Below are 26,534 nucleotides of genomic sequence, written 5' to 3' on the forward strand. Positions count from 1 at the left end.
CATTTTATGTTTTAGCTTGTCAAAGCTGAACTAACTTTACTTAATTTCAAAATTATTATGGAAGATAATTTGTTTGAATGTAAAATCTGAATCTACGAACCACTGTCGAATAACTGTATTGGTATGGAGGATGTAATATTTAAAAATAAATGTATTCATTTCAAACTAGCTGAGGATTTAAAAAACGTACTTAATTTGACAAGAACAAAAGATGTGGTGGATGCATCACATCATTAATAATAATGAATAAACACATATTAACATAATCAATTAAAACAGGTCGCGTCAGACTCAATAAACGTGATTTATTATACCACATCTCCCTCTAGTGGCCAAATCGAGCAGCACAGCGTCCTCGGGTCCGTCTCTTTTCTCCCATTTCACTAACGGGGGACAATCCAGAGGGATTCTGGGAAACCGTGTTCACCTTGCGATATCCGTGTGGAATACATCTCCCAGAAGCCCCCTCGCTTCCTACGCGTTCGCCGGCTGCGCTGCTAACGTAAATATTTGAAGAATACAGGGTGAAGCGGTGGAGGAGGGTTAGCACGGCGCTAACTGTTTCTCTAGTGGACCTGATGTTTGGGTGGAAACTTAGACGCCATGTTGAGTGAGTTGTCGATGGAAACGTCCCGGTGGCTCAGAGACAATGTGACTGACACAGTGTCTGGTGATTTGTGGATATAATTATTAAATATTAATGTCTGAGCTAAATGAGGGCTACTTGTTCTGCTAGCATAATTAGCTACACGTCACCTGGCCTTTAGTTTCCTCATGGCAACAGAAGAATGTATCTCACAGAGGAAGCAAACAGGGGACACGTCCACACTGAGGAACAGGAGATCGGTCGCCTCCTCCGGGTCTGTGACAGAGGACTCACACCGTCCCCCTGCTGGACCCTCCTCAGGACATGACACCCACTCCTCTAACGGGACGTCTGCCCGGCTCTCCCCCAGAGGAGGCTCCAGTGATGGGGATGCAGGCAGGGAGCTGCTGCTGCTGCTGGTGGTGGTGGGTCTGTCCTTCTCCACACGTCTGCACAAAATAACAGAGCCCCCCCATGTGTGGTGAGACAAAGTCCTCAGTGAACACATGCACATGATTCCAGGTCGAAAGCTTTGCAATGTTTCACACTGATGTGTTTTTGTAGCTGGGATGAGACCCACTTTGGAAAGATGGGCAGCTACTACATCAACAGGACCTTCTTCTTTGACGTCCATCCTCCTCTTGGAAAAGTAAGACAGCAGAATAATCCTCAGGTGTAAATATTATACGGTGGTCCCAAACACAAACTAATAACACTCTTAATCTTCTGCTGTACAATTGGCAGATAAACACTCAAATACAAAAGTGCTGTATCTGTATAAAGTGTGGAAAAGACAAAAATAAACACTTTAACACTGTCTTTGGCAGTACAGTCGAGTGAAGAAGTTATGTGGGGCGGTGAGAAAATGTATCCAGGAGGTTTTGTCCACACAAACACCTCAAGACCCAGAGTTTCTCATACAGGTTTATACCCACGTAATCATAACAGTAGAAAGAGACGACACATGTTTTTTAGTAAGTTTGTTGCTGACCAGATGAGTTATTGTTCTATCAGGGAAAAAGTTTGGCTTGGCCAAGTTATTATCCTCTTTTACTGTTTCCTAGATGCTGATTGGACTCGCTGGTTACATGAGCGGCTATGATGGCACCTTTCCTTTCATAAAGCCTGGAGATAAATATGAACACCACAACTACGCAGGGATGAGAGCGGTATGCAGTTCTTTTCTAATCTACTAACAAAGCTGTTAGTTAGACATGTATTTAAGTGCTGATGTTTCCTGTCATTCCTCTCTCTCTCACAGTTCTGTGCTGTGCTGGGTTCCTTCCTCCCGATCTTTGCCTACCTCATAGTGCTGGAGTTGTCTCAGTCTTACACTGCAGCTCTCATCACGGCAGCTCTGCTCATATTTGGTGAGTGTTGATCCGAAGGAGAGGGCCTGTAGTGTGTACACAGTTTGGCCAATGGTAGATGGATAACACATTGTGTCCACTTCATTTTATCAAACACCTTTTGTGATGAATATCTTGAGTGTCTTGTTTTTAAATCACTCAGCGTATTGAAAAGTCCTGCAGCATGAATTTGTGCTTCATGTCACCATCCTGACAGACACTGGCTCAATCACCATCTCCCAGTACATCCTGTTAGACCCGATACTCATGTTCTTCATCATGGCCGCAGTGCTGAGCATGGTCAAGTTCAACAAGCAGAGTCACAGGTGAGAAATCCAGTAGAGCGTTTGTCATAGTTTTATATCTCCATACAAGTCGCTGGTCAAAAGTAAACAGTGATTATTTAGATAATTTGTGGATCATTTATATTTGTTAATCATTAACTAATTTTACTTTTAATAAAATAAACAGATACAATTTGCTGTTGGGCATTAACATGAACATCTATCTTTATTTTGGGAGATTTTGTGGAGCAATAATGCTAGAAATCACTTATGATGATATGATACACCAGTTGTAACTACGCTCTTAAAGTAACACCAGTATATTCAGATAGGGTGTGTTTAATGAGTGGTCATCAGTAAATACATGGTTTCCTGTTGGATGTTGCTCTCAGGCCCTTTACTGCTCCCTGGTCGCTGTGGCTGGTACTGACTGGTGTAAACCTTGCTGGGGCTTTGGGGGTGAAGTTTGTGGGTCTGTTCGTCATCCTCCTGGTCGGTCTGAACACAGTCAGTGACCTCTGGAGACTTCTGGGGGACCTCAGCCTCTCACTGGTAAACAACATGTTTTTATGCTCTGTTAGTGTTGATAAATAATGCCTGAAGCTCATCCGTGCTATTTTTTCATGTCTCCAGGTCAACATTGCAAAGCACTTCCTGGCTCGTGTGTTCGGGCTCATCCTGCTTCCTCTCCTCCTCTATGTTACAATATTTGCAGTCCACTTTGTTGTGCTGAACAAAAGGTGAGTCTGATTGTTGTATAACAGATAAAGTATGATCACTGCTCAGCTCACAGATGACCTCCGCTGCATTATTTTAGTGATTGTTCTCTCTCACCAGTGGACCTGGAGATGGTTTCTTCAGTTCAGCCTTCCAGTCTCGTCTAATCGGGAACAACCTTCACAACGCCTCAATGCCTGAGTGTGAGTCCTAAACACGTGTGGATAAAAACCCCATGATGCTGCAGCACTGTTTACTGAAACACTAATGAGGTCAAAGACAAATGTATGATTTCTGTTATTACTGATGATAGAAGCCAGATGGGCTCAAGAGTTTGCTTTAGAAAAGCTGTTCTCAGACATGAAAGAAGGAGATTTTCTGGGTCAGACACTTTCACAATAACAGGAAATGTCCAGAACATTCGGGTGAGGGGTGGCGCCTGGAAGGAGCACGTAGGAGGCAAGATATAAAAATGTCACTGTGGAACGTTTGTGTTTTTGTTTACAGCACATCAACACCAGCGCCAGCCATTTTTTTCCTTTTGCGTCCGTCATCATGACGCCCACTGGCTGGGATTATTTTAGACATGTTCCTTTTGAATTGTCAAACGGGCACGCTCCAGGGGGCGAGCAGGAAATGTTATGGAAAGTGTCTGGAGCAACTGACTTTCACATTTGCGTCCTCACATACAGCCCCTCCAGAGAATGTCAGTATAGTCCAGGCTTCAATACATGTCTGAAAGCATCTTAAGTCACATATCAGGGATTATTGAGGCTGACTGACAGGCTGGTGTCGGCTTCACTTTAAAAGGGCATTTTCCATGAACCGTACTTGTTCGACATGTTTTAATGATGTTTTCCTCTTTCTTTTTTGTTTTTCTGTAGATCTCGCATATGGCTCCACCATTACTGTGAAAAACCTCCGTATTGCTGGAGGCTATTTGCACTCTCACTGGCACTTGTACCCAGAGGGAGTGGGGGCAAAGCAGCAGCAGGTCAGGCTACAGGTTCAGCTGTGACACATTCACCAACATAAATAAACACGCCAATACCCAAGATGCATTTATTTATTATTAAAAACGTCTTTATTCTTCCAGGTGACGGCCTATCTTCATAAGGACTACAACAATCTGTGGATCGTTCACAGGCAGGATCATAACGAATGTGAGAAGATGAGGTTGATTTACTGTTTAGAGAAACAAATTATATTCATTTAAATCATAATGAAGTCATGTATGAGCCTCTCATTGTTATTCTCTTTTGTTTATCCTCATTAAGCTCAATCTGGGACCCCTGATCTGGTTCGTCATGGTGACATCATTCGCTTGGAGCACAAAGAGTATGTGTAACACAAAAAAAATGTTACACTTAATCCCAACTAATTTAAAATTATAAATGATTAATCTCCTCCTGTGTTTGATTATGGTTTTTTTTTTCACTCCTTCAGAACAACTCGTAACCTTCACAGTCACCTCCACGAGGCCCCTCTGACCAAGAAACACTTCCAGGTTACAGGCTATGGAATAGTGAGTACAGCCCAATTTATCTGAAACACAGCAGTTGACTCAGAAACTGAAGTTACCTTCCACTGCCATTTAGAGATTAAAATATTTAGAGCTAACTTCCAACTCAAATTTGAAAACAAATCAATACTATTCAAATGCTGTATAAACTATTCGAATGTGTATTTTTATAAAAATGTTTGTATTATATTGGCGGCTCAGGCTCTGCCTCCATTGCTGAACTGCTGCGGCCAATGCGTGAGTGCTCTCCACACAGGGAGAGTGCTTACAGCAGCCACAGCTATCGTTCTTCATTTAACAATGTGGTCTTGATTACTCTCCTGCTGAGAAAGACAGGGAGAGAGAAAGAGAGACACTTTTTCAAATTAAATTTTAGAGGAAGATTGCCAGCCCTAAAACTATAATGTAACATCATAACATCAGATTGTGATTTTTGTATGTCTGAGTCTAACACACAACTGAATCTGCGCTGTGTTTGTAGAACGCCACAGGAGATGCCAATGACCTGTGGCAGGTGGAGGTGTGTGGAGGTCGAAAGGGCGACCTGGTGAAGGTGCTGCGCAGCAAAGTCCGCTTTCTGCACCGAGCCACCGGTTGTGTTCTTTACTCCTCTGGCAAGACTCTTCCCAAGTGGTAAAAGCTGTCACCTCTGCTCTGACTTAAAGGGGGATTCTGTTTTGTTTTTTTCTTAGTGAGTATATGGATGAAGAGTAAAAGGGGAGATTGACAGAGGCAACAAGCAGACAACAGGCTGCTGGACGGTTAAGAGTGAGACTTGTGTAATGTTGCCAGACTCTTAACCAAGACCCAGAAAAACAAAGCCTGTTATTGGTGAAAATAGCAATTTTAGTGGACATGTTGTGCACTGTCAAATGACCACGTAAAATTACATCGTAGCCACTGCCGCCATGTCACGGCTGCCAGCAGAGACAATCTACTGGACTGATTCTAAAAGTTTTTGTTAGAAGCATTAATTTTCATAGGGCCTGGTGGAAAAATATCGTAATCCCCCTTTGACTTCCCCTTCGACTTCACAAGATTCTTTTGTGTGAGTGGAACAGTCAAATCATTTTAAAGGTTTTGTCTCCATTCAGGGGCTGGGAACAGGTGGAGGTGACCTGCAGCCCTTACTTGAAGGAAACTCCGAGCTCTCAGTGGAACATTGAAGATCACATCAATCCCAAATGTACGATAAACTTGTCACTTGTGCTGCTTTGTATTTTTAAATACTTTTTCAAATAACCCGTACTAACCAACATATTTACCTCTTTATGTTTTGACTGCAGTACCCAACATCAGTCTGTCTGTGCTGAAGCCCCATTTCCTGGAGATCTTACTGGAGTCTCATATTGTTATGATCCGAGTAAGAAACCTTTAAAAAATCGATCTGTGTTTAAAGAAACTATTGGAAAAAACAAAAAATAAATACTTTTTGTTTTCAGGGCAACAGTGGCTTGAAACCCAAAGACAATGAGATGAACTCTAAGCCCTGGCATTGGCCCATCAACTACCAGGTGAAATGAATGAGGTTTATTTTTTAACTTAATTCAAATTAAGAACTTCTCTGTTTTAACCACCGATGGGTTTATTTCTTTGAAGGGACTGAGGTTTTCAGGGGTGAATGACACAGAGTATCGTGTTTACCTGCTGGGGAACCCGGTGAGTCTTCTCTCCCTCATGTCGTCTCCCCCTGTCTGATCAATAAACATTCAAATCCTCATGATTAAATCCTGTTTTCAGGTGATCTGGTGGATGAACCTGGCCAGTTTGGGCATGTATCTCATCATGGTGGCAGTGGCGTCTGTAGCTCTCCAAAGAGGTTTCACATTGGACCAAAAAAGAATGGGTAACATTATTGATAGAGCAGCAGCAGCAGATAATTCATTAATCAGTTTATTTTAACATGAAGTAAATGACCTGTTGTCCTCTCTGTGTTTCAGAGCACTCTCATGTTCTCATGAGAGGAGGAGGCCTGCTTCTCCTCGGTTGGATTCTTCACTATGCACCTTTCTACACAATGGGCCGCGTCCTCTACTACCACCACTACTTCCCTGCCATGCTCTTCAGCAGCATGTTAACAGGTATCCAATCCCACTACTGCATTTTGCCCCAATTCCTCTCCATCATACACAGCAGAGGTTTTCATATGGAGCTGATTGTTTCAATCTTTCTCAGTCTCAGTCAAATACACATAACCTGATACGATTATTTTTAGCTTCAGTGTGACTGTCTCAGGATATCATTATACCCTTGTTTGTGAATGAATCTGTATATAAATCTCAGAAAAACTGTTCACCCTTTTATCTTAGTTGTTAGTTTTTGTTCTTAGTCGTTTTTTATGATTAATTTGTGTCAAATTCATCCAGTGATAGTTGTGGGTTAACATTTTGGTACAATTGCTGACAGTTACTTCTAATGGCTCATTTTAATGATGCAGATTAACTAAAATGTGAACAAATATATGTTGAACGTAACAGATTTGTAGTCTTCACCTACATTTGATCTCATGGCGTTTATTTTCATCCTTAATGCTGTGTGATCTTCAAACTGCTTTCCTATTGTTTCTGGTTTCATCATTCTGTTTCTTTGTCATAGGAGTTACACTTGACGTCCTGTTAGAAAGCACTGACCTGCTGCTCCGCCCGCCTTATTCTGATTGGCTGCAGAGAGCTGGGCAGATGGTCCTTCTGTTTACTGTTCTTTACAGGTGAGGTCACAACGAGAGTAATTACTGTGAAGGCCACTTTTTATTGTCTTCCATTCTTATGATGTCATAAAGGTTTTATCATCCTTATGTGTTGTTGGTTGCATATAATGAGTTTCTTGTGATGATACAGCTGCTTTTTAAACCCATTTTCCCTTCTTAGTTCCAAAATGCAGGAGGCTAGCTTAGTTTAGCAGAAAAACAGGAAGCAGAAGGAAACAGCTAGCCTGGCTCTATTTAAACCTAAAAGAAGAAAATACCTGTACCATATAAAACTCAGTAATTTCTATGTAAAAAAAACTCCTACAAGCCAGTCTACATTTCTTGGGGTTTGTATTAGTCACTCAGGTGGATTGATGAATAAAACTTTAATACATGACCTCATTTATTTATAAACGTATCAGGTAGATTTTCATTAGCAATGGTTGTGAAGACGACGCCCATGATCCGGCGCAGCTCAATGACGTCATCAGGCTAGATCTTACATTGTTGTTTTGATTGAGGGACCTGTAGCAGCCGAAGTTCAATATTGTATGTTTAACATATTACATCTCATTTCCACTTGCTTCATAAATAACAATATACATGTACATTTTTTAGATTTGGAGATGGATTCTTTCAGCTTTTACCTGCTTTTCGACTCCTCCAGTGTTTATTCTTCTCCTTGTTGTAGATTCATATTTACTGTACACACATGAGAGCAGCATCTCTATGGAGGCCGCCATGTTTTTTTACAGTCGTCCAAACTGAAAAAACTAAACACCTTTTGAGTTTTTACACTAGATGTTTCTAAATTCTACTCACTGAACCTTTAACAAAGCATTGACCTCATCGTTGTGGTCTTAAATTACAATGATCACATTCCCTGTCTTGTAGTTTCTACCTGTTCCATCCACTCTCCTATGGGATGACGGGTCCTCTGGCACACGAGCCAGGCAGCGCCATGGCAGGCCTCAAGTGGATGGACTCCTGGGAGTTCTAGGCAGCTCCGCACAACGACGACACAAAAATGTTCTGGATATGAAGGACTAATTCATGTCTCTCACAGACATTAGTTTTTTTATTGGTCTTTAATTCAAATAAGGTACTGACTCGACACACTGCTAAACTACCTGTCCAAGTATTTATGCGTGTCATAATTTCCAAGTATTGTTGTATAAAGAAAGGTGGAGAAGACAGACTTGAATCAGTGCAATAAGAGAACCAGAGTGTTGTGGAGGATCATCACCGAGCTGCCTTGACTCACAACGCAGCTTACATCCAGAACTCTCGTGTGTCTCCTGTCTGTGTCTCGATAATAAGCTAAAGTGCCTGAAAGGAGCTGGTGAAAGAAAATCAGAATAATAAATGCTGCTCAGTTTCAAAAAACAAACTTTATTACACCGTTATTGTCTGTCAGACACTATTTTTGGCTGTTGTGTTGATTTTAGTTCTGTTATTTTTGTATCAGTACCAGCTTCTGTTTATATGACACTACAAGACTACTGCTGACTCTGTGTTATGTACATTTCAGTGTTATCAATAAACTGTGGTATTCTTATATTCTGTGTTTATTGATTCTTATATCGTCAAGATTGTACCCAAGGCTATAATTGTCTACATTGATATGTTTTTTTTTTTTTTTTTTTAGAACATAGGACAAAATAGTGAATATCCCTTGTATGTTAAAAAGTCTTCCGCACTAGTTTGATAAGTTGCCAACCAGCAGCAGATGTTGGCGACCAGCAGCAGATATAAGTGACATGTCATCAGTTGTGTACCTCAGCATCTTCAAGTGTATTGGCTGTGCAGGCTCACCACAGGCTGGTCAGACCTGGGTCCATGTCCCTAACATCTTGGGGCCCAGTTGGGACTCTACTCATATCCAAAGTCATTTGTTACAGTGTTTTACCGTCCATGATGTTTCTTCTATGGTCTGGCACTGGGCCTGTTTTCATGACCCTTGACCTGTCTCACCAAATAAAGCAACATGCTATCAAAATGAATGACCAAACAAGAGCCAGTCACTCTCACCTACTCCATCATTTTAAGTAACAGCTTTACCCTGCAACATTTTTTTATTCAAACTGTCCTTTGTCAAACACTGAAGCGTTTGAAACTATGCATTTATTTCACAGTTCTTCTGTTGTATATATTTATTGATTATCACTGCTTTGATTGTTTTCTTTTATTAATCTCAGGCACACTGTGACTTCAGTCTAAGTTGGCTAAGGTGCTATACTAAATACATCTAAATAAATGATAATAAGGTAATGTAAATAATAATTGATAAATTAAATAAAACTTTACTTTCTTTACAGTTGCATGATTACAATTATTATTATTATTATATTACTGATATTGTCATTGTTGATGTTAATATAATAATCGTTATTATTATTACTTGTATTATTCTTATTAAATTATTATTTCTGATGTTAATATCATCACCATCATTATTATTGTTATTATATTGTTAATATTAGTGTCAGTATTTAATATTCTAACCATTATTGAAAACCGTGCAGCTTTACTGAGAACACACATGGGGGGGTACACACACAATGTACGTATGTTACGTAAAGAACGTGCGCTGTGGCTGCATCACGTAAATAGAACGTATATTTCCTACCTCTCTGTACTTGACGTCACGCCCCTGGTGGCGTGTTCGGGAATTACAAATGAAACACGTCAACTCCGAGCGCGGCCGTTGTGATTGGCTGTCGTCGGTCACGTGCGTATTCTGAAGATGGCGTCTCCAAATGGAGGTAAATTCTAATTCTCTTCTCCGCTGCGCCGCGTTTAAACCGTGATTTCGACGTTATTACGCGTTGAACTGTGGACTGCTCCCCCGCTGCTCCACACGAACACGCGGAGACGACGGAAAACACGTGTTTAGCTGTGTTCTTACCGTCTGCCGGTGTTTTTAATCGTTAGCTCACAGGAAGCACAACAGTAAACACACCGAGCTGCCGTCCGAGGCTCCATCACCTGTGTGTGTGTGTGTGTGTGTGTGTGTGTGTGTGTGTGTGTGTGTGTGTGTGTGTGTGTGTGTGTGTGTGTGTGTGACAGTGAAGTCACAGCACCGACACACTTTACTGACCACTGTAGTTGTAGTTGCTTTATTTCTCACGTCTCACCTTGGACGTAACGTTGTATTCACAGCAGGTTGTACGCTGGTTTAACAGTGTAATGAACTGTACACACCCAGTTCACACCAACATGTGCTGCAGATAACATATAATGAAATCTAATACATGACTGTTGTGCTCTTGTGATGAGGGTAGTGTTCAGGTCTGTATGTTTCCGGGAAGAAATCAACCACTGATTATCATTGAGTGATCTGCCCCTAGTTTATTTCTATCAATCGCTTAATTGTCTGGTGTAAAACAAGAATCCACCGCGAAGTGATTCTTACAGTTACGTCTGGGCTATTTGGCCAAAGGCTATGCCAAGATGAACATTTTCATATATGTCTTTATTGATAAGTATCAGGACAAATGTGATATCATTATTTCTTTTAAATCTAAAGACGAAGTAAAGTTTTATGGTTTTAAACACATCTGATGTAGATCAAATACGCGTAATACCTCCTCACTGTGCTTGGACAAACTATAAGTATTATATTGAAGGACATTGAACTTTTGTTTTTTGCTATTCATCAAAATTGTGGTGGTTTATTAATATATAGTTGCACTTTCCAACATCCCCAAGCTGATTCCTTCAGATCTTTTTTCTGACCAACAGTCTAAAACTTAAAGATATTAATTTCACCATAACATCCAACAAGAAAAAGCATCAAATGGTCACATCTCAGAAGCTGGAAACAGAAAATGTTTCATAGAATATTTAATTCCTAAAAAAGCTGCTGATTCATCAGACATTGGTCAGTTAATCAACTGTTAACATGAAATATCGTACAGTAATACAACACAGGTGCAATGTGAGAATTGAAGTGTCAATCTTAAGACCATTCATTTTCATATCAGTGAGGGTTGTTGTAGAATCAACTTACATTTCAAACGTTGTCTATACATAGCTGTATCTGACAGAAAAAAGAATAAATATGAAATATGATGTTGGCATGTGTCACTTTTAAAACATTTGCATGGATTATTGTATGAACTTTAAAAAACAACTTGCATTTATATAACATAACCTATAACCTTTGGCCAGCTAAAGGTTAAACACTTTTTAAACCCAATTATGATTACACATACTTACCAATGCAAAACAAATATAGTTCTTTGTTTGAGTACATTGGTTTAACTCTAGGAGTGACTGGGCTTGTGGTGGAATTCCCCCTAGAGAGATCATCAGTGTATCACAGGACCAACATACAGAGAGAAACATTTACACTGACAGTCACACACAAAGTCAACTTTAAGTCTCCAGTCGACCTGAGCTGCATGTCTTTGGGAGGAATCCGGAGAAGACCCACGCAAACATGAAGAGAACATGCAAACAGAACCAAAAACCTCTTGCTGAACAGTGTTAACTGCTCCACCACTGTACCGCCCTCATTGTGTTTTCAGGTGATGACTTTGAGTCGTCTTTGCTGAGTTTTGAGAAGTTGGACAGAGCGTCACCAGACCTGTGGCCAGAACAGTGTAAGTTTACACTCTTATGTCTTCTTATTATGGAGTTATGTTAAAATGTTGTGTTTAATTATCTTGTAATCTCTCACACAGTGCCTGGTGTGGCTGAATTTGCTGCATCTTGTAAAAACGTGAGTTATAGTCACCATGACTCGCTTTGATTTACAAACCAGATCATTCAGTAGGCCAGACACATACTCTATAATATTCTATAAGCCTGCTGTGTAAATCTTTGGTGAGTTGTCTGCTGAGACTTTTGTTGTGTCTTATGTTTCAGCCCATCACTAACTCACCTCCCAAGTGGATGGCTGAATTAGAGAGTGAGGACATTGAGATGTTGAAAGGTGTGTACCTGTACTTTATTTCCAGATGTGTGGTTATTTTCAGTTCACCTGCAACAGTTGGTGATAAAAACAAGATGATTGTAGTGAAACAGCGTTCAGATATAATCCTGTCAAACGGGATAACATTTTGTTGAAACTAGTTAAATAAAGATTTTATTAACGGTCCTGTTCTGCCTCTGCAGAGCTGGGGAGTCTGACCACAGCCAACCTGATGGAGAAGGTCAAAGGACTTCAGAACCTGGCTTACCAGCTGGGCTTAGAGGAGTGTAAGTACATGAACAACACACACACACACACACACACACACACACACACACACACACACACACACACACACACACACACACACACACTCACACTCACAGCACAGACAATGTTCATAAAAGCGTTTGGCTTGATCCAAATATAAGGTGTCTTTAAACGTCACATGTCACCACTAGATGGTGCTCACATCCTTTTGCATCGAGCGGGTGGATTTTCACTTTCACATTCAAAACCCAAACAGGTTCCCTGCACACAAGCTTATGTGTTTTTTACGCAGTGGTCAAATGTAGAAAATAAAACTTTGCGATTTAGAGTCAGCTCTTCACGCCTGACAAACAGCGTAAATAAAATGACCTTGAGGTCTTAAAATAATGGATTTGGGTCAATCTTGTTAAATAGGAAAAGGTAAGAAATGGGGTCATGCCCCACAAGAGCCCACACAACAAGTGCTCGAGCATTTGATGGAGGCAAAATCTACATTTTAATCCAGTCCCCACTACCTCTATTGTCATAATCCTTGTGGAGTGTGGATTAGAGAGATGTAGATAAGTGCTCATATTTTCCTAAGAGAAAGATGGGTATTTATTTGTCCAGTGAAAAAGCACACAAGCAGTGAAGAATTGTGGTGTAGCCGCCCCCTCACTGTGAGCGGATGTATAAATAAATTTACATGTAGGTTAAATCAGTTAAATCCATGTGTATAAGGGAAAAGTGACCTAATGTAGAGAAAGAGCAGTAGAAATAATGCAGTGTGGCCAGCAACCCTTTTGGCTTATAACAAGCTAACTGCTCATTCTTCATAAAGACAGATGGTATTTATGAATTTATTGATGTCAAATAAAGTGATGCATAAGTATAAACTTTTTAATTATCTTAAGAAATCCTCCAGACTTTAAAAGGAGTTGCACAAATATCTAAAAAGACAAACTACATGAGTCAGGGGAGCTTAAATACATATTAACAAACTACAGGAAGCATCTATAGATTGTGTGGCATGTGTTGTATTTGCATAGACGACGAGTCACAAGGTGATTTTGTTGGGAAAGTGTCTAATCTGCATGACTCTAAATCCAGAGAGGCGGTAATCTGGCTGGAATGAAGATGTTAGCTGTCATAGGTGTAGGACCGCAGGCTTTGCAATCATGTCGTGTACCTCGGGATGATGGGATACAATGATGGTTATTATTGGTGTCGGAGCAGCCCTGTAATGGGTGCCTGTTTAATGCTCTCTGGTTTAATTTTCTCCTTTTCCTGGCTGTCATGGGAGGCCTTGTAAATCTCAGCTACTTTTTCATCATGTTTGTGCACTCTTCACTCCCCATAAACGAGACACCGCGGAGTCAGGGCAGAGGAAGGGCAGGGGACAGGATTTACTGCCCCTCCCCCTTCAACATGTGGACCATTAAAGAGGGAGCTTGTTAATGGGCACAGCACAATCAAGCTATGAAAACTCACCCACCCGACTGCTGTGAGGACCTGAACCAGACATTACAAAGAACATCATTCCCCTGTGGATGGAATCCACCTAAGCAGCTCTGATGCTGGTTCCTGCTCTTTCCTGCAGCTCATGTACTGTGCACATGTTGCTGCATGCTCCTGTTTGCACACATGTGTTAACATAGATGTGAAGGGAGGATGTGACGCCCCCTTATGCCCACTTCCCCTCCCTAACAGCACCCCCAGTAATTTACTGTGTGACGCTGGCCGGGCCCGGTCTGGTCCCACAGGGGCCTGACGCGTGTCTCTTCCTCTGGGCCCCAGCTGTTACTCCGCCCCATGATGAATGCCCCTGTCGTGGGCCGCTGATCGCCGGCATCAAGCCTGGGGTCTCTGGGGAGAGCTGAAGACTCTGATAAGTGCTGTTATTGGAGGTAATTGAAAGCTGAGTGTTCCTCTGGGATTCAGTGTAGGGCAGAGACGACTGGTAACATGGCTGCTGGAGCTGGTGGTGGTGCTCTATCACACATGTAGGCTCAAGGTGACGTTGACATTTAACACTTGTCTCACCAGGATGCTCATTTAAGGAAATACTCTTGTTAATTTTATAGTGTCTGTAGTGCCGTCGTTTCTGTATCTCCAGCTAGCTTCAGTCACCAATCATAGAAAATTCCAACAATTGTACTCACAAGTTTTGTTAAGTTGTAGGAAAAAGTTAAAGTGACCTGTGTTGGCCAAACTAACTGTGGGCTTTGAAGAAAGCCAAGAATGTTTCCTTTAAAATTATATGAAAACATTTCATAGTATGACATTGATAAAGGTCCTCAAGAGGATATGCACCAGTGTTTAAATTACCATTCCTTTATTGTCATTGGTGGGAGCATTAAACAGAGAAAGCTGCCACTCTGCATGGCTATCTTGTAAATATTTTGGCTGGTGAAATTCACAGGTTCATAAAAAATGTTCAGACACGAACTGACCCTATTTGGCCAGACATAACGCAGAGTTTGTCCTTCACATATGAAGAATGCAGCAGGAGATTCTCTCGGTCAGACGTGTTCACAACAACAGAAAAATCTCCAAAGCATTCAGTTGACAAGTGGCATCTAGGTAGAGCAGCAGGAGGCAGGACATGATGTATAAAGTCTGCAGAAAGCACATATTATTGTTTGCATCTCATTGACACCAGTGCTTGCCCATACAACCAAAAGCTCATGAATCTCATCTTTCCAAGTTGACATTTTCTTCAGCGTCCTCTAGGGCACCCCTTTTTATCCTGAAATGTTTGTATTCTTTTTGGGGTTATTTTTCAGTTTGGCATCTGTCCCATGTTAGAAATGTCATCAACATTCTCACTCACTCATGGTGGATTCCCTGGATATTTTACCAGAAGGCTGGCAGGAAAAACTCAGAGAAAGTCCAGAGCAACTTATTCAGACATTGGCACTCTCACGTATACACCCACGAATAACTTCAGGAGAAGAATCTGAGTGCATGTCTGATCTGAAGGCAGCTTTAGCTAGATCGTTCCATCTTTAGTGGTACAAAGATATTGTCACGCACGAATTTTCTCTGTACACATTATAACGGAAAAACAGATATTGGTAAAAACATTGTCACTCAGTGTATTCTGGGTGTACGACCACCTGTTGTCACCTCCGTAGCACCACAGAGCACCTGTCCTCTGTCCCTGATGCCACCCAGCTTAGACCCAGGCTGACCCCCTGTTGAATCCCCCCCTGTGAAGGTGAGGCTGAAGGTTGCCCTGCACTGACAGCTCCTAATGGGCCCTCATTCAACACCACCACCTCCTCCTCACCCTCAGGATCAATCTCCGGCCTATTAGAAGCATGCCGCTGCTGAATATGATTGCATTCACTGGGCCCCACTGGCGCTAATGTGCCTCCATCAATCCATCAGGACGGGCTGACCGCGGAGCGGGCGGTTATGAAGTGCCTGAGCTGACAGCCGCTGAATGAGGAACAGGGGATGCCTCCCCACCACTGCCGTTACTACCCTTCCTCCTCCTCCTCCTCCTCACCCTCTACTACTCCTCTGTGTCTCTGTGGGCTCGTAGCTGCGATGAATGTCAGGGTTGTGTGTTTCCTTGTAAGGAAACTGAGACAAGGATAGAGGATGGTCCAGTTCAGAGGCTCAGTGTTTATCATCTCAATATTCAGTAACCTGGTGTGGTTAGATCATTCAAATTGTTCTTTTCCGAATTATTGGGTGTGTTGTTTGGTAATACTGCTGCTACTTATAGTCATTGCCTGTTGAAAGAAATGTGAGCCATACCAAACATGTTTTGCAGCAGGGTGAAGTATCTCTTTCCTCGCTATAGCAGGTTGCAGCTGTGTGTGACAGAGCCTGTCCACATCTTAACCAGGATCAGTGTTGGAGAAGTGTGAAAGAAGAGGGAGGCAGCGCTTAATACACACACACACACACACACACACACACACACACACACACACACATTCATACACACACACACTTGAACACTGCTCCTTAGTTCTGCCTGCTTGCCGCCTCCCTGAGCAGATCGGAAATGACACCTCATTTCCATAAAGGCATTAGGAATTCATTGGATTTTCTTTCCCAGCTAATCATAGTGCGGGTGTAAAACCTTTTAGGCTTTTTAATGAATGATTTTTGACTGATTGCCTATTAATAAGGACACCTCTTGAACAGGCATAGGCTGGGGCAGGGGATGGGAGGTGCAGATGTGTTTGTTTTTGGGTGTGTGTATATGTGTGTGTGTGTGTGTGTGTGTGTGGTGTGTCAACCAGGCGAAAATGCATTGGAGAAGTGGGAGGAAGAGGCGAGGAGGGGTGGGCCCTCTCGGTTGGGACATAAAGAGGAACCAGTGGCTCCCCTGGGAAATCACAGCTCGTGTCTGCATCTTAAATATCCCTGTGAAGTATCAATAAGTGGGTAATTGAATTTTGAACACAAACATGAGCGTCAGGTGTATGTGTTGCAGGGCGGGGGTGTCTGGTTGTGGGAGGGGGAGTGGGGGTGGGGATGTGTATGCTGAATGTGTGTGCCTCCAAGTGTTTCTTTGCTCATGTGTTTGTGTGTGCGTTTCATCTCCTCCGTGTCTCCCTCGTCCCCGGGGAGGATAGCAGTGAAAGTGGATGTTAAATCCATTAAATAAAGCTTAAAGCCCGTTATAGCTGAGTGGCACTCGGACATGGGCAGTGAGGGTCAGATAAGTCCTCTTAACTCTTAATGAAAGTGAATCGGGGCAGTCGCGGCCGGGGGGCCAGGACTCCTGTTAACCCAGGTGGTCATCTATCTTTGGAGCTAACAGGGGTCCAGCCGCTCACTGGGAGCATGCCATCTTGTGTGTGGGAGGGGAGGCGGGGGGGGGGGCAGAGCGATGATTACTCTCATTTTATACACAGGGGAGTTGTGGGGTAGGGGCCTGGGGGCGGGTTGTGACAATGACACCCAGCTCACTCACCGTAAACGAGGGGAAAGTAAGATGTTACTCCACCGCGTTTCCTCTGCATTTACATTTCAGCCACCAGGGATTTGGCAAATGAAAATCATTTGCTGGCCTGGAGCTGAAAATAAAATTGCTGTAACATTAAGGTTTGCACCACAGAATTTCCTGTAGTGTTGGCTTTAATTATAAAAATCCGAATTGCCTCAGGCTTTAGAGTGAGTTTTTCTTCAGATAAGTTCATCTCCATTGTTATTGTTACAGCTTAGCAGCAGTAATCAAACGTAGATCTATATCCAGAGGATCAGTGGACTGATGATGTGGGAGTGTGGGCTACAAGAGGCAGAGACCTTTAGCAGGCTGCTCCACTGTTATCTGCTCTATAGTGGCCTATCTATCTGGGCGGTAATCCCTCAGCCTGATGATAACTTGACTAATTTCTGTTTCTTTTTATATTGTGTCTGTTTATGCATGAAAATGAAATGTCCCTGAGATAAAAAGTTGAATACAAGCAACGCTGAATATCAGATTTAGGTAAAAAAAACTATATGCAGGACAATGTGGCTGTTTACTGAATGACCATGTTAGACTATGATGGAATCTCACACCAGTCGCGGCTAAATGATAATAGGATAGCAACAAATCAACAGGGCAAGGAAATGGCCCCCAGAATCCATAAGGTGTCATTTAGTATGGATGGCAGCCGTAACAAGATGCTGATTAACTTAGTGCAAAATTAGTAATTGACCTTTCTAATCAACTAAACAAATCTCTAAATCCCACTAATCAGTATTGATCTCCCATGTTGTATGACAAAGCGCGTGTGTGTCTGTCTGTGTGTGTGTGTGTGTAGTAGTGGGTGATTTAGAGGCTCTCTAAGCTAAGCCTGTCTGTTAATACAAAATAAATGATTGATAAATAATACTTGATAATACAGCAGTTACAGTCACATCTGAAATCATCCATTTATTATCACATTTTTTCTTCAGATTTTTATTTTGAAATTTTTATGACTAGTATTTTTCACTGAAGACATTTAACGTGTCTCAGGTGTGAATGAATAAAGGATACATTTCAGTATCAGTGTCTCACATACTAACTCACTGTCACGTAACTACAAATATTTTATGAATTTTAAGCAAATTTCCAAATAATTGGTAAATAATCATGCAAATGAATTCATGTTTCTGTCCAGTACCCTTCAAAAACATAAGCAGTTGGGTGCATCGAGACAAGTGGTTGGTGGTAATAATTCTCCAAGTCAGGACCATTAAATTATTCCAGAGGAAATGGTTTGCAATGAGATGATGTAATTAAAAGAGCGCAAGTCTAACCTCAAGCAAAAACAATGTGGAAAATGCGATAGAAATATGTAGTTTGTTTGTTTTTCTGTGTTCATTTGAGGAAGTCAGTCTCCTCTTCTATCCACACATATCTGATGGTTCTGTCTGTAACATCCCTTCATTTCTCCAGTAGAATAGAAGCCTCGGTGACATTTAAGTCAAGTGATTTACATACACCAGGTCATACCTGCTGAATATCTGAATATCTTTTCATTGCACTCTGTTGTACTTTCTTTTGTGACATTTTTACTTATTGAATTCTTGGCTTTGTCACTGATATTTTTATATGACTGAAACTGAAAATGCACAGAAAAACAGGGTGTGGCTTCCTGAGCCACTTGAAAAGAATAGAGCTGTTGTTGCCATTAAATCTGCGACTTTGGCAATTGTTTCTCTTTCCGTGGTCCCACTACCTATGCACACTTTACCTTGTCTTGCATATATTGTAACACATTTCTTAAATTTTGTTTGGCCTCATCACCAAAATCAGATCCCACCTCAACTTGCCAGTCACATCACTTTTCTATATATTTAGTATTTTTATAAAAAAGAGAGACATTATAAATTGATCACTGATTTATATTTAATTGGGTCTTTAATGAGATGATATCATGTCTACGAGTCTCTGTCTGAGTAGCGGGAGGCTGAACTGAGCCATAATTAATAAAATGCTTGGTGGGCTGAGGGGTCTCAGGAGGAGAGGGCTCCGCCCTCTTTGATCTGTTTTACAGTTTGGGCTCATCAAGAGATGGAGGAAGAGATAACAAGAGAATCAGAAGGATGACACCTTTAGATTCAAAAATATGAACTGCTAGCCCATACCGTTCATACCATAACTTCTCCTAATAATGAAATGGCATCAAGGCACTTGTGGTTTTAGGGTCATCTCAATTTAATTACTTTCTCTCGCCTAATTTTGATGGCTTCATTTCAATCTGAAGCACCCGTGCATGTGCAGGGTTCCCCTGATGACTTTGTTTAGCGTGATTTGAAGAGACAGCAAAGTGCAAAATGAATCTGTCCCATTCCAATTAGCATCATCTTTAACCTAATGACGGACACCTCAAGGTGACGTGGCCCCCACGCCCAGATGCACCATTATCATTCCACACTGTGCGACTCATCTAAATTAGTAACTGACCCGGCTTTTTTCATTAGCTACCGTGGACAGGGGGAGGCGGGGCCCCTTCAAACCAGCACACAGGCACTCAGCAGTTGAGATCCTGATCACATTCTTCTTAGATGCATCGTTAAGGTGGATGACTTTAATTCCCATTTGAAATCAGTCCTCACTCGGCTGCGCTCCTGTGTTATATTTGTGTGGTGTACAAGGTTAGTTAAAATAAAGTAGCTGAGGTGATTCCAGCTTGGTGCTGATAAAGACTGTAGTGGTGCCGAGAGGCTGATCCTCTTCTTATCTTTAACAGAGAGTGATTACTGTACCTGGGAGGTGGCTCTCCAGGGTTTATGACGATACTGCAGGAAAGTCCTCACCGTCTCCATAGTGACACAACAGTTTGACTTTGGCAGAAAAGCCTCAGAAATGATTTCACTCCCAGTGAAGATCAGTTTCACAAAGGGCCTTCTGCAGGGACTTGGGTGGTATATAGTTCACCTAGGTGACTGGAAACCACCCAGACATCTTGTCGACAAGGAATTACCTCTATGCTTTGTTTACACGTGTCAATAATTTAACCAATTTGTTTTATTGGCATCACAAATGTCAGATGTGTGTGACAGAATGAGTAGTTGGGTCAAATTAGCAAAATCAAAGATACTAGTTACAATTTTTTATATAAGGGTTCATTAATTCACAGGTTTTGTGATTTGGTCTCAAAGAAAATAGAATAGAAATATAATTGTTTCTCGCAGCTCTGCGGTAGCAAAAATAAATAAATAAGTTATTAAAGTCAGAACAATATGAATTATAGAACTCTGTATACTGTGTATAACCAAAAATAATGGTTCCTAATCCTTAAAGAAACAAAAATATGTACTTAAAATACAGTACAGTAAAATATCAAGATTATAACAAAGATATTATATTTACTAAATTAATAATCTGTCACTTTTTTATAAACATTCCATATTTGCATGTCGAGGGTAATAGAGACATTTTGCACCTTTTCTCTCTAATGACGTACAAAGACACAAATCACCGTTTAATGCAGTAGGTCTGAGTACGTGAGCTTCACTACACTGAGATACCAATCAGGCATATCACAAGACTATGTGGTAGCTATGTCTCCATTTTATGTTGTTTTCCATGTCGTGAATGAACAGATGTTTGTATAAATTACCTCCCAGCGTGATGCTGCAGATATTAAATACATGCTTTGCATAACTAAACAACGGTTCAGACGTGGTAAGAGCTGCAGGCAGACGTGTGAGGCTGACGGCTTTGTTCTGGTTTTACCAACTTATCTAATCTGGAGACTTATGATCATAATAACAACTCGATTAGCACTCAGGAGAGCAGGCACCTCCGCCAAGGGCCAACAGTCCTCTTAACTTCAATCAAGCCGCATCGGACTTCAAATACTCATAAATATCAGTCCACCAAAAAAAGCTGTTCTTTGTTTTTCATCTAGAACAATGAATTATTTGGTTAAAATGTTGAAAAACACAATTTTAAAAAAAGTGCCAAAAAGAATCCTGGATCCGCTCCCTGATTCGGATCTACACCAAATTTAAATGGGTTCTTTCCTGACATCCTTCCACCAAGTTGCGAAGTAATCCGTCCGGTAGTTTCCAGTAGGTAATGATTATAACTGGTCTCTTAACCTGGGCAGCTCTTTATGCTGATGATGTGATTTTGTGTCTTCTTGTTTTTCCAGCGAGGGAAATGACCAGAGGCAAGTTCCTGAACATCTTGGAGAGACCCAAGAAGTGACAAATCCGTCTTTTTCTTTGTTCTTCAAGTGGCGGGACATTTGTGATTTCAAGCTGAATCAGATCTGTGTTTAGCGATATCATCTGAACATGTTCAGACCTTTACGACAAAGACTCTCAGACAGTGAACTGCAGCTAAACGCTGACGTCATCTTTCCACACTCCTCAGTTTACCTCCTCTAGATAGATGCCTTTCCTTTTAATGGAAACTTCATATGATTTACTACTTTTCACAGAATGTCTCTGTAGCTTGTAGACCTGCCTTGATTATATTTTCTCTATTTATTCTTATTTCTATTTTAAACTTGATTTACATCTTTTTTGCAATTTGTGAGGTTGTATTAATAAAGTTTTAACATGAGAAGAATTTGGCTTTCATAAGGTGATAGGAGCTTGCAGCCAGAGCAGCTATTTCTGATGATGCAGCAGTTTTTATGATGCTAACTCGGCTGTGGAAGTGAAAGGAGCCCCCGACGTGGGAGTGCTCCCACGACTACCAGGGCAGGTTTTCCGTTTAATGAGCATTAGAAGCAGGGTCCCACTACCTACACAAAACATTGCGTAAAAATAATATTGCTCATTGTCGTCGCAGTTAATGAGAGTTGACATAATTACTAGGACCATTTCTTTTCTAATTAGCACACTTCAGCGTCGTCGGAGCTAGCAGCCGGGCAAAAAGAGAATCAGACAGGCGTGCCGAATGGGAAACAAAAAGAAGTCCATCCGCCATAATTAGGTAGGACAATGCCTCGGACTGTTCTCGGCTGGAGATGTCGCTGAGGCTCTGGTCGCTCGCTCCCAACAAGTTACACTTCTCCCCAGGCCTCTTAATAAGCCCCCCGAGCGTCTTTCCGATTCACACGGACAGAGGCCGCCATTGCCTCGGTGGCTGCACCCCCTGCCTCTCACACGGACCCTGGCTCACCCCTCTGAAAAAAATATGGGTTATTTACACAATTCCTCAGCTTTCAGAAACACCTACTGCCCCCGTGTGTGCTGAGACCGGGACAGAGGGTCTTGGACACAGCATGGACCATGGGGCCAGAAATCACATTTAATGGGCTAACAGCTGCAGTCAGGACTGTGTAGGATAATCCAGCTGCACAGAAAGTGGCCTACACACAATGATATAGGCTGTAACGTTTATCCAATGATGTTAATAATGTTACTGTTACACAATTATCGCAAGTATTGACATGGGTAACACAATCCCTATACAATGTTTAGTACCACTTTATTTAGAAACGTAACACTTAAATTCACTTTCCTTTATATTCTGGAAACAAGTTGTGGAGCTAGTGCAGAGATATGGATTGCTATTTAAAAAGATAAACACTATTGATTACTTATTAACATCCATAACTGCAGACTGAATGGCTTATTAGAAACAATAACACCCTCTGTTTATTTATGCCGTGGAAACATTTATAACAGCAAATATCAAAGTTTCAAACTTTGCAACACAAACATGAAATTTAAATAAATGGTACAGTTACTGCTTAAAATAAAAAAAGTACTTAATTAAATGTTAAATCCTGCTTTGAAAATGTCAATAAGAAAACTAATCCTTTCTGTGTTATTTAGAGTGTTCAATTATTACAGGTGCTGGTGTATCCTACGTTGCTTTTTACTGTTATATCCAGATTGATCTTATTTCACTCAGTTTATGCACCGTTTGGTTTAAACAGTTACAAGTTAATTTTTCCATTTAATATGTAGTGAATTAAAACGTTACAAAGCCTGACAGAGGAAGTTAAGTACAAGTATCTCAAATGTGTACGTAAGTAGACTAACAATACAATAAACATTCTTGGTTGCTCGGTCCCTGGTTACAAAGAGAATGGATACTTTGCAGAATCCTTATACAGTACTTTAAGTCTCAGTTCACACAGGATGTGACCAGACACTTGTTGATGCCTGGTGACTGTTGAACGCTGCTCAGTCTGCTGAGTGTTGATGTGAAAACAGACCTGGCGTCCTCAATATGCTGCAAGCACTGGTGGCTGCCTGTCACCCTCAGCAGCCACCCTGCAGCTGAGCAGCCTCTTCGGGGCAGTCCATGCAGAGCTGCTCCTCCATATGGAGGGGTGGGGGGGGTCACAGCTCATCCATCCATCCATCCGCAGTGTGCTGCCTTGACCTCACATAGCCTCTGCTCCCCTATAAACGTCAATCCGATGTGCCCCCAGTCCTTAAATTAGCTGTCAATTAGTACAAATTAATCAACTCCTCGCCTAATTAAGCAATGTCGACGGGCAGCTTCCAAACATGCCATTGTGGAGGAGCCATGAGAAAGCTTGCAAACTCTTTCCTCAGGCGGAGGGAGCGAGGGAGGGGGGCCGTTTACATGGCATCACATCACGCCCTGCAAGTGCTTTGGGAAAGCATGAGGCCCTGGCTGTGCTTCAGTGTTTTTTCCCCTGACTCGGCTCTGCATGTGTGCTGTCATCAGGTTCCCTGCTCCGAGCGTCCCGCTTGATTCAGCAGAGACTGAATCACACAAACAGGAGGAAAATCACTCTCTGTCTTTGTGTTTGAGAGCAGATGAGTACATTCACAACACCTTCCTCCTAAAAAACAGAAGACACTGTTAGAGGAAGAGAAGCTCATATATGGGCTGAATGTGATGAGTTGAGAAATGGTCTGTATCTGCCTGAGACCACCTAATGTATTCAGTTGTGTTTCCACTTCTGCTGTGACCTTCCCGCTCATAAACAAGTCGTCTGCTTATTCATTATCACAGATGCATTTCAAGCTTTAGCAGCCACATCAGCGGGACGTGATATTCATTACAGTGGGCGGATTTTATTTTTACCTTCAGCTCTTTGTCTGCGTTTGACCTCTTTTGAAGGTTATAGCTGGGATAAGTTTACCTGAGCTGCTAAAATGTGCTTTTACAAAGGTTTGAGGACACTTTGTAAAGATGCCAGGACAGGAGCAGGAAAAGTGAAGGAAGAGAAGAGGGGGAGGCAGATAAACAAAAAAATTCCCAACAGCTGTTTGCCTTTTAATCTGCAGCCGTCAGATCCTGCATGTCTTTGATGGGCAACCCAATCTACACGAATGACTGAGCTAAATCTTCCCTTAATCTAGAACCTTATTAGGCGGCCTCTCTCCTGCATGTAAATCAGCCATTTGCACAGGAGATGGATTATTAGAAGTCACACAGAGAAAGAGGAGAAAGTGTCAACAAACTAACAAACAAACAGGAAGAGAGAGAGAGATATGGATTGCAGCAGGACTGATGATGGAGTGAGAGCGGCTGCAGTGACTCGCCTGTAATTGACGGGTCAGCCTGACTCACACCCCTCCATGTTAATAAATGACTGGATCCCAGCAGGCCGATGTGTCATTAGCATATCCTAATAACATTGATTTCTTCATTAATAGAATTTCCACTAAATAGGCCCTAATTACTTTCAACTGGCCAACCACTAATTGCAGCAGCAATATTTTTCTCCATCTTAATCAGCAGCTCCCTTCACACTGTTTGATGTAAAATATGAACGTGTGAAGCTCCGCACTTCAGTTTGCATCAAGTCTCCGTCACAGTTCATGTAGTTTTTAAAACTACTTTAGTCACGTTGTGTTTAGTCCTTATGCATAAACCAGCATTTTTCTTGCTTCGCTCTGTATCTGACATGATCTGCATGTGTGTTTATTATTTCAGTTTATTTCCTTATTTCCTTATTGGCTTATTGCGTTATCACTGTATTAGCACTTGTGTGTTCATGGCAAGTGTGCAAAGTAATTACTGCACTCCAAATCAACAAAATGGACCAATTTTCCACTGTATGATTTCCAAACAAATCATCATCATAAAAACATGAAAATTATACCATTGGCAATTAAGACAATTAAGGAAACAATATGTAATGACATCATTTTACACAGTTGAATTCTCCCCATAAATAGCCTTTGTAAAATTAGTTTCATGAGATACCTGACTGACACTGACACGCCAGGAAGAATGGCTGGCCTTTGTCTGCATCTTTATTCTTCTAGGGTCCATAAAATAATCAGGACCAGAAATAAGAACATATTTCTCTTCTCTTCTGAGAAGTCACAAAAACAACAACACCAAATAATATTTAATTCTGTATATACTCTAAATTTTAGGCCTACATCTAAAAACAGATGCCAACTAAAAATGCAAATACAATTTATATTCAATATATTAGTCTAATAAAGGTTTAGTAAAATGTTGCCAAAATTCAACTATTAAAATTGAAGTGTTAGGCCTGTGTTGTTATACCATCATAATTAGCCATTAACCATATTGTTTCAAAAACTTCAATGTAGTTTGCATTAGGCCTTTGATTAATAGCCTATTAGCAGTAGTAGTTGGCCTTTTGATATTATTTGTATTATGTAAAATGATAATTGTTTATAAAAGATGAAGATCAGTTTCATTTTTTGGCCCATGTTCTGTATCACTTCTATTTAATCTGCTCACTAGTATACTGCTGCTGCTGCTGCTGCTGTTGCTGTGGGATTAGTGCCACGCAGGACCGTGCAGCAGAGTGGGTCCATATCGTCCAGCTGTCGTGTTTTTTTGGGGTGGGGGGGTGGACCTTTGATTTGCGTGTGATGAGTTTCCCCTGGCATCTGGAGATCAATTATCCATCCGTGTGTGAGCGTGTGTCTGCGTGGGCACAGATATAGTGTGTGTGTGTGTGTGTGTGTGTGTGCGTGTGCGTGCGTGCGTGTGTGTGTGTGAGGTAATACATACTGATTTATTCTGGTAGATTGAGGTAATTTCATCTAAACCATCTCAAAGTGTAAGAGGTGTGAAAACAGATCAATGTGCAGGCCTGAGCAAACTAAACGAATTTAAATAGATCATGCAGTTGTATTATTTCATCAAGTCTGTGAACATATCCTGGTTCTTTTGTGTGAGGCAGCTGCCTCTCAGACTGTGGAGCCTGAACCCTCTCCTCCTGTGTATCCGTCCAGTCCAGTGTAAATGCAGATATGTCTCCTGGAGGGCGGATAATACATCCATGATCCACAGGAATCCTGAAAGCTCGCAGCTGATTGGCTGCAGGCTGCTGCCTCTGGTCGGAA

General features: G+C 41.6%; 2 protein-coding genes across 2 annotated transcripts; both read left to right on the plus strand.

Annotated features, from left to right (window-relative positions):
- Positions 1 to 334: 334 nt before the first annotated feature.
- On the plus strand, positions 335 to 8,702 carry pomt2 (protein-O-mannosyltransferase 2). Its single transcript, XM_020085182.2, has 21 exons — positions 335 to 1,067; positions 1,151 to 1,235; positions 1,651 to 1,755; positions 1,848 to 1,956; positions 2,153 to 2,261; positions 2,612 to 2,771; positions 2,853 to 2,959; positions 3,057 to 3,139; positions 3,821 to 3,930; positions 4,033 to 4,099; positions 4,214 to 4,274; positions 4,383 to 4,461; positions 4,940 to 5,091; positions 5,553 to 5,644; positions 5,745 to 5,821; positions 5,901 to 5,972; positions 6,058 to 6,117; positions 6,199 to 6,304; positions 6,399 to 6,539; positions 7,054 to 7,165; positions 8,039 to 8,702. The coding sequence occupies exons 1-21, from the start codon at positions 775 to 777 to the stop codon at positions 8,142 to 8,144; spliced, it is 2,286 nt and encodes a 761-aa protein (XP_019940741.2). The 5' UTR covers positions 335 to 774; the 3' UTR covers positions 8,145 to 8,702.
- Positions 8,703 to 9,806: 1,104 nt separating this feature from the next.
- Positions 9,807 to 21,828, plus strand: lin52 (lin-52 DREAM MuvB core complex component). The gene is made up of 6 exons (XM_069535956.1): positions 9,807 to 9,909; positions 11,677 to 11,751; positions 11,833 to 11,870; positions 12,017 to 12,083; positions 12,266 to 12,349; positions 21,413 to 21,828. The coding sequence occupies exons 1-6, from the start codon at positions 9,891 to 9,893 to the stop codon at positions 21,466 to 21,468; spliced, it is 339 nt and encodes a 112-aa protein (XP_069392057.1). The 5' UTR covers positions 9,807 to 9,890; the 3' UTR covers positions 21,469 to 21,828.
- Positions 21,829 to 26,534: the final 4,706 nt, after the last annotated feature.

This window comes from Paralichthys olivaceus, chromosome 12 (genome assembly GCF_024713975.1).
Source record: "Paralichthys olivaceus isolate ysfri-2021 chromosome 12, ASM2471397v2, whole genome shotgun sequence".
Classification (NCBI taxonomy): Eukaryota; Metazoa; Chordata; class Actinopteri; order Pleuronectiformes; family Paralichthyidae; genus Paralichthys; species Paralichthys olivaceus.